Source organism: Diabrotica virgifera, chromosome 9 (assembly GCF_917563875.1).
Source record: "Diabrotica virgifera virgifera chromosome 9, PGI_DIABVI_V3a".
Classification (NCBI taxonomy): Eukaryota; Metazoa; Arthropoda; class Insecta; order Coleoptera; family Chrysomelidae; genus Diabrotica; species Diabrotica virgifera.
In genome coordinates, this window is record NC_065451.1 from 66,218,809 (window position 1) to 66,227,861 (window position 9,053).

Consider the following 9,053-nt stretch of genomic DNA (forward strand, 5'->3'; position numbering starts at 1 on the left):
ATAAGGACTCACAATCAAGAATCTGATGAATTCCAGGCAAAGATAGGACTAAAACAAGGCTGTGTACTAAGTCCATTACTTTTCTCAATGGTACTAGATGACGCAATAAAGCAATGCAAGGAGAAATCTAAAGACATGATATTGGGAAAATGGAAAATGAACAATGTACAAATACAAGAATTACTATTTGCAGATGATATGGTATTGTTAGCTGACACGGAAGAGAAACTGCAACAAATAATAAACACTTATATAAAAGAACTAAGAAAAATGAACATGGAAATAAACACAGATAAAAGTAAAACAATGGTTATGGCAACTACAAAAAAAGTGATAAAAATTAAGGTAGAAGGACAAGTTTTGGAACAAGTAAACAGCTACAACTACTTAGGTACAATTATTGAAGAAGATGGTAAAATAGACAAAGAAATAAACAATAAAATAGGAAAAGCAGGGACAATTTATAATACATTAAGAAATACGTTCTTTGGAAAGAAAGAAGTACCCAAAGAAGTCAAAACACAAGTGTACCAAAAAGTGGTTCGACCATCAATCGTCTATGGGAGTGAGTCGTGGACGCTAACAAAGAACAACAAAAGAACAAAAGAAAAATCAAAGCTACAGAGATGAGATTCTTGAGAAAAATAGAAGGGGTCACACGAAGAGACAAAATAAGAAACGACACAATAACTCAAGCTCTAAAGATAAAACCCATAGAGACAATTATAGGGGAACGACAGTTAGGATGGTTGGGCCACATCCACAGACTAAACGACACAAGAATAACGAAAAAAGTATATGAAGTCAGAGTACAAGGGAAAAATAAAGTAGGTCGCCCAAGAATGAGATGGGAAGAACAAGTTAGACAAGAAGCAGAGAAGAGAGGACTGCAATGGAGTATGGTAAAACAATTGGCTCAAAATAGAACAGCATGGAAAAGAAGTATCAAAGAAGCACCACAAGATTAAAACATATGGACAGAAAAATGGGTCAAATAAGTAATTTATATTTATTAAAATTGTATTGTTAAAATAAAAGTTTTGTACAATTATTAAAATGTATTGAAATGTAGATATTGAACTAGTTGTAAACAGCCCAACACCGAAAGGTACGAATGGGCTTAACTGATTAAATAAATAAAATTTTTTGTGATGAAACCCCAATCTCCTCTGTTACATCAGCCTGACAAGCACCTGGTACCCTGTGCAAGACTGGATTTTCTCCAATATCCATAACTCATAGAGTTTTTTGTTACCAGTTTTTTTTTACGTCAACAATTTTTTTAACCTTTGTTTTCATGTTGTTGAATTTCTTCAAAATCTGTTTTGAATCTAGGTTTTTTTCGATTAATTCATTAAAGGCAACAGTTAATTTATTCAATATAGCTTCTTTTTCATTTTTAATTTTTGGGACCATTCTTTTATCAAATAAAATTTGATAGTTTTCAAGAAGATTAACAAACAATACTTGTTCATTTTTATCCTCGCCTAAGTCTTTTGTCGCTTAATCTGACCCACTCATTTTTACTCACTACTCACTTATTCTAATAATAATTTGGTACGTAAAAATGTGAATTCACAAAAGCACATGAAAAACTATTTAGTTCTAATACGATTGGTGTGATACGCACAAGGGCACTACGGCGGACGCTACGTTTAGTAGTAGATCCTTCAGGTCAGTAGCAAGTACTTTGGTTGTGTAGTACGGTCTTTTCAGCAAAGCACCTACTTTTATGTAACAGAAAATGCTACAAATTAGATACTATTTGCTGAAGCAATAGCATTTACTACGTTTTATGCATTCCACCCATTGTCTGATGTTTGTAAGAAAATTCGATGAAATAAACTTAAAAAAATTTCAAATTTCAAGTGATTGTCACAGTTAGCAGTAAGAATTTTTGAGAACAACTGAGTTGGTTTTTCCTATATTGTTATTTTTTTAATAATTGTGTACAATTTTTGCAGGTTTCCAGATAGTAGCCATGGTAAGTGACTTGGGTAGCAGCAATAGGTCACTTCATAATGAATTAAATATTAGCCATACCAACACATGGTTTACAAATCCGGAAAATAATAAAAAAATTTTGTTTTTGCAGATGTGCCTCATCAGAAACCATTTTGTTGACCATGGATTTACACTAAATGGAAACGAAAAAAGTAAATCCATAATTGAACAGGTTATAGATGTAACTAGCTCATCAGATCTTAAAATAACCGATAAGATCACTAAAGATAGTCTTAACGTCCAAGGAGCTGCAAGACAAAAAGTAAAATTGGCAACAAAATTATTTTCCCACGCCATTTCTATGGCAATTTCCACATGTGGAGCTATGGGAATGTTGAGTCATCATGATTGGAAAAAGTGTGCCGAATTTTTTAAAATGGTATGATTTACGAATTATAAACTAAAATAATATAAACAACAGTTTTATGTTACTTTACGATTTCTTTCTTTTACTATAAAACTATTTTCAAACAACAATTCTTAGGGGGTAGGGTGCTTTAAATGTAGCTGGTGTTCGGCTTTTGTAATTATTCCTTCGATATTATTTCTAGGCACGCCTTTTCCCCATCGGTGCAGACGAAGTTTGGTAATACAGAGAGGGACGACCACACTTCTACTATATAAACACTGGTTTTGGTATTAGGGTGAACTTTATTATTAACTACACAAAAATATAGCACTAACATAAACTAAACTAACTTTACAGTTACAGCGGAGTTACAGAATCTAAGAGCGCTCGTTGACGTTGTCGATGTGAGTGTTGTGAGTTGAATGTGCGTACTTTCTGAGTCGACTAATTGTGCGTGATTAAATCTCTCGCTTGCTAGCGGCTATAAAAATTGACCTATTTTTTAAGTACTATATCTGGAATTCTGTAACAAGTTTGTATTAAAACTACAGCGGAATTATATCCGCGGAAATAAAGTAAAAATCTTATTACTAATTACAACATCCTCCCCCCCCCCCCCGGAGACGACCCTATCGTCGAATTAAACCAAATTTTTATTGTCAAGGGGAAGGGGGCAAATCTTTACAATAGGACGAGTATATTCCCGTCCTGAGTTTTAACTCTTACTACCCTGACTTTACCGTCAGGCCCTGGAAACACTTCCAAAATTCTGGCTAGTTTCCACTTTAGAGGGGGTAGGTGATCATCCTTAATCAAAACTAACAAGTCTTTTACCAGATTGGGTTGTGTTTGGTGCCACTTGGGTTTATTTTGGAGTAAATTTAGATATTCTGTGGAAAATCTGTTCCAGAAATTTTGTTTTATCTTACAGCATAACTGCCAGAATGACAGTTTATTGTCAGGGAGAAGTGTGACGTCGATTTCTGGAATGGAGGTGAGTGGCTCACCGATTAAAAAATGCCCGGGTGTCAAACAAGTGAGATCATCTGGATCAGTAGAGAGGGGGGACAAGGGACGAGAGTTTAAAATTGCCTCTATTTCGGCAAGAACTGTTAAAAATTGGGCAAAGTTTAAAGATAGGTTTCACACTATGCGTCTGAGGTGGAATTTAGTGGATTTTATGCCAGCTTCCCACAGGCAACCCCAGTGCGGGCTGTTAGGGGGTATGAATTTCCATTGTATGCTTTTGTTTGAAAGAGAGTCGGCAATGGAGCTGGAGTTTTTCTGAAAAAATGTATAAACTTCGCGAAGAGCATTGTTCACTCCTACGGCAACGGGGTGCCCCTACGGGCAACAAATCTTTTAAGAGCGGCCAAAAAGGCATCAGTGGAAAGGTCCGTTACCAACTCCAAGTGAATAGCTTTTGTATTCATACATAAAAATAGGGCTACGTAACTTTGGTGGATTACAGAGGAGCGCAAACGTGATTCTTTTAGGGAGAATGGGCCTCTCATATCAATTCCCGTATTAAGGAAGGGCCTAACAATAGCTGAGCGTTCAGGAGGCAAGTTACCCATGACCTGGGTACAAGGTATACCTTTAAATCTAGAGCAAGTGATGCAGGAGTGAATAATAAATTTTATCTGGTTCAAAGCTTTGATGGGCCAATACTTAAGACGCAAATTAGAGAGTACGGCTCGAGCGCCGGCGTGAAATAATCTAAAATGTTCAAATTTAATAAGTAAATTCACATAGTGATGCTTTTGGGGGAGTAAAAGGGGGTGCTTTTGAGAATAGGGGATATATGCATTGGCTAATCTTCCACCTACTCGTAGTTTGATTTTCAACTAAGAATGGAGAGAGAGAGGAGATACTACTATTTTTTAATTCTTTTTGATCCTTTAGGGCTAAAAGCTCCGCTGAGAAGACTTGATTTTGAACTATTCTTACTATAGTCAAATCTGCCTTATTTAATTCGTCAACGGAGATATTTCCAGCGAGTTTAGAGCTTTGGGACTTACAATTGTTTATAAACCTAAGGCAGTAAGCAAAGGTGCGTCTTAGGCGAGTGAGAGAAGAGAACCTTTCGAGAGTGGGTTGCCAGAAATTTTCTGTAACTTTAAGGGAGGTTAGTGCAACTTTTCTTTGCTCAGGAGGATCAGAAATCTCGGAGAATGCACTAATTTTATCGTATTCTATTACGTGGTTATGTAAAAACGGTGGGCCATGGAACCAAAGATCGTGTAATTTTTTATCAAAGTTACCACGGCTTAACATATCAGCTGGATTAAATTGCGACTTGACGTGCCGCCACTGGAATTTATTAGTCAGCTGTTGGATATGAGTTACTCTGTTTTGAACGAAGGTCGTCCAGCGCGAAGGATGACCTTTGACCCATGAAAGGGCTACTTGAGAATCTGTTCATAAATTTACCGTGAAAATTGTTAATTTATTTTCGAATATTTTTAATATTCTTTGAGTGAGCTGAGACAGTATTAACATACCGTTTAATTCCAACTTCGGGATAGATAGGGGTTTGCGTATAGGTGCTACACGAGATTTTGAGGTGATGAGACTACATGAAATGTGATTATCACTATACAGGGCGCGTAAATAAATTACTCCTCCATAACAAAGGAGCGAAGCATCTGAGAAGGCATGTAGCTCTATCCGAGTGACAGTTTTATTTTGGAAAAGGAATCTGGGAATTGAAAGATTTTGCAATTGACGGATGCTTAATATAAATATATTCCAATCACAAATAAGAGATGCATCTGTAATAGGAGTGTCCCAATCTATTTGTTTCAACCATAATTTCTGCATTATAACTTTCCCTTGAACGATAACGGGGTTCACCAAACCCATGGGATCGAAACACTGAGCTATAGCAGAGAGAATATTACGTTTTGTAATACAGGGGAATTTTAAATTGAGGGGAACTGAAATTTGCAAAATGTCTAGATTTGGTTTCCACTTCAAACCTAACAATTTACAGGGCGATTCTTCTAAATTCATGTCGTATTCGACAGTACTATTTTGCGAGATGTTCTTTAAAAATTCCTGTGAGTTTGAGCACCATTTGTGCAAGGAAAATCCGAATTTTCCTAGGAGAGAGTTTAGTTCATTATAGAGAGCTATCAGATCTTCTAGAGAATCCGATCCGGACAAAATGTCGTCAACATACGTCTGTTCTAGTAATGAGCCCGAGGCTCGAGGGAAATTTTCGTTTTTCAGAGCAATATCTTTCAGTACTCGTGTACTGATAAAGGGAGCGAAGTTTTCACCAAAACAAACACGTTCAAGTTCAATACATTGAAGAGGGTCAGAGGGACTTGCTCTCCACAGGAGATTTTGCAAAAATCTGTGTTGAGGGGCTATTTTTATCTGTCTAAACATACGCTCAATATCGGTGGTTAACACAAACTTAAACATTCTGAACCTAATTAGAATATCGTACAGGTCTGGTTGTACTTGGTAACCTTTGAGAGCTGTGTCGTTGAGAGAAATACCGGAAGTGGTTTTGGCGCTAAAATCAAACACAACACGTAGTTTAGTGGAGGAGCTCTGCTCACGCACAACACATAGGTGGGCAGTAAAATATTTTCTTTCATTAAACGCATTAAGAGTGGTGAGAGGGATTACTTTGGCATGTGAGAGGATGAGATATTCATCTATAACTTTCTGATATTCTGAGAAGAGCGAGGGGTTACTATGGAGCTTTCGTTCTAGGGCTAAGAACCGTTTTTCTGCAGAATAATATGAGTCGCCTAACTTTGTATACGCTTTCGGGGTTTTAAAAGGGATTTCCACTTGGTATCTACCATCTGAGAGAATTTGGGTAGTGGAAACAAATATTTCTTCAGCCAGACTTTCTTCGGGCTTAAGAGGAGTGTCACAGGGAAGTTCTTCAGTTTCAAAGAACTTTACTGAGAGCTTTTCTAGAGGAGTTTCTACTTCATCTGGGGGGTTGGAAACTACATGAAATGAGAGAGAGCACTGCTTGTTAGTAGAGAGAGCATGATGAGGTATTACGCCAGCAATAACCCATCCCAAATAAGACACAATGATGAACTCCAGACAATATACGGAGATGAAAACATAGTACGCTACATTAAATCAAACAGAATACGATGGGCGGGTCACGTACTAAGATCAAGTGAAGAAAGACTTCTAAACGCCACATTCTGGGAAAGGCCCGACGGAAAAAGGTCAGTTGGTCGCCAAAGAAAGAGATGGAAGGACGCAGTAGCCAGCGATCTACGTAAAATGGGAGTACAGCAATGGGAAATAGCTGCTCAGGACCGACAACAATGGAGGGAAATAGTAAACGCGGCCAAGACTCACATAGAGTTGTAGAGCCAAATGATGATGATGAAATAAGAGCTTAAGAGTATAGGGAGACCATGACCTAACCTAACGTTCGGTTCATTGTCCAACAAATCATAATAGAGATCACCTCCTACTAAAATATCTATACCTGAGGGTGTGTCAAAATCTGGGTCTGTTAAAGATGTGAGAAAATGAGGAGGAATGTTTAAAGAGGTTGAATTTATTTTAAATTGTGGCAACTTTTTAGTTATCTTATCTATAACCGCACATGAGAGAGAAAATCTGATATTCTGATTATGTATAGAAAGAAATTCTATATCCAACATTTCATTAGAGAGGGTAGTGTCATTATCTGAAATTCCAGAGATATACAGCTGTTGAGGGTATGTTGCATATCCTAAACGTTTACATAGGGAGCGGGTGATGAACGAATTTTGACTACCATTATCAAGGAGGACTTTTACCAATAATCTTTCGCCATATCTGGTGTATACAGCGACTTTTGCTGTGGCCAATAGTACGTGAGCTTGTCGAGTCTGGGAGTGACAACTAACCGAGTTACCAGTTGGTTGCGAAGATGAACTGCTGGAGGAATGCACTTCTCTAGGCGGGATCTGAGAAGCTGGAAGAGGGTTTACATTTCTTTGTGAGTGAGGAGCAGAGGGGGAACCATCAAATACATGGGGCAAACTATTTACATTAGATCTCGACGAAGAGGGAGTATTATACTGAGAATTTCTGTCCCCTGTATGATTTTGATGAATCAGACTGTGGTGCTTTCTACCACAAGAGCATGTGCGTGAGGAGGGACAGTTTTCAACCGTATGTTGAATACCCAAACAATTAAAGCACAACTTTTTATTTTTAATGAAGTCAATTTTATTTGAGTGAGGGAGTGAGCGAAACTGCTGGCAATTATAAATCTTATGAGTGACATCGTTGCAGTAAATACATGAGCCAGGTCTTATCGTGGGGAGAGAACATTGTTGTACATTTGAATGCAAATTTACTTTTCTATTGAGTTTAGGAGATTTCTTACTAGAGTTCGATTCCATATTCGATAACTTTTCTAAGAGATTACAACGTCTATCTAAATATTCAAAAAAACTATTTGTTGAAGGCAATTTATCTAGATCAATTTCTTCCTCAAAACCTCTTCTTGAAATGAAATCTATTTTTTGCTCGAGCATATAAACTAAAAGAGATTCAAACAGTGCCTCAGATGAATAACCTAAATTTTGTAGAGATAACAACTGTTGTTTGCACGTAGAAACGAAGTCTCTTAGATTTTGCGAGTTACATTTATTCATAGATTGTATATTTAGCAACGTGTGAAAATGAGAGTTTACTAGAGCTGTAGGTTGACCAAATCTCTTTTTTAAAAGGTCAAGAGCGATTTTGAAATTTTCATTAGTGACTTTTAATGATTCAATTACTTTTAGCGCGTCCCCTCGTAATAGAGTTTTCAAATAACAGAACTTTTCAACATCTGATTTTACTCTAGAGTTGTTTATAATTAAACTTTCATATAAATCATAAAAAGCTGCGAACTGCTGTGGGTTCCCGCTATATATTTGGATTTGTATATCAGGTAACTTGACACCTGAATTTGCTTCAACGGGGCTAGGGGTTACAGCTAAATTTTGTTTGTTTGTAGTGAGTTGAGGGGTAAGCTTATCTATACATTTAATTAATGTAGCACGACTCTTGTGAAATTTATTTTCTATTAACGAATCATCTTCACTGTCACACGTTGGCGGTAATTCATCTGTACTAATTAATTCTAAGATACCATAATGATTTTGTACATATTTATCAAAATACTGATGTAAAGAATCTAAACGAGAGTGAAATACATTTACGTCAAGTTCAATGTTTTGATTATCTTCAATCCAATTTGAGATCTTAGTAATTTGACCTTTTGCAGTTGCACGATTAGATTTCATCAATTCTAAAGATATTTTGTCGAGAATATAAAAACGAAATATAACAACGAGTATATAGGTTACAAATTAAAACAAACTAATAAAAACGAGAACAGAGATTTTACGATCTTAAACTGAAAGAGTTTACGATGTGTTAATTGATTAATATTGGTCGTGACTAATTGAAACTTTTTCGGGAATTCAATTAACGCTACAACGTAATACTGAGATGATTAAATTTAATATCTTTCTGGTTCACGAAGAGTTTTTTAAAATGAAAACATAGCTGACCTTGCGGTGTTGGGATATAGTTTTTCCAAACCTGTTCTGTTGGGATGCAAACGACAACGATCGTGTAGGACGGAGACGGCTAGTGGGTATGGTGTATCAGAGTGAGATGACAAAATGAGAGCAGCTGGAATATACAAGGGATACGAACTAAACAG

General features: G+C 36.7%; 1 protein-coding gene across 1 annotated transcript; it reads right to left on the minus strand.

Moving 5' to 3' along the window:
- Window positions 1-2,397: 2,397 nt before the first annotated feature.
- Window positions 2,398-8,628, minus strand: LOC126890988 (uncharacterized). The gene is made up of 2 exons (XM_050660168.1): window positions 6,767-8,628; window positions 2,398-2,404 (listed from the first exon to the last, which is right to left on the minus strand). Exons 1-2 carry the CDS (start codon window positions 8,626-8,628, stop codon window positions 2,398-2,400), a joined length of 1,869 nt encoding a protein of 622 aa, XP_050516125.1.
- Window positions 8,629-9,053: the final 425 nt, after the last annotated feature.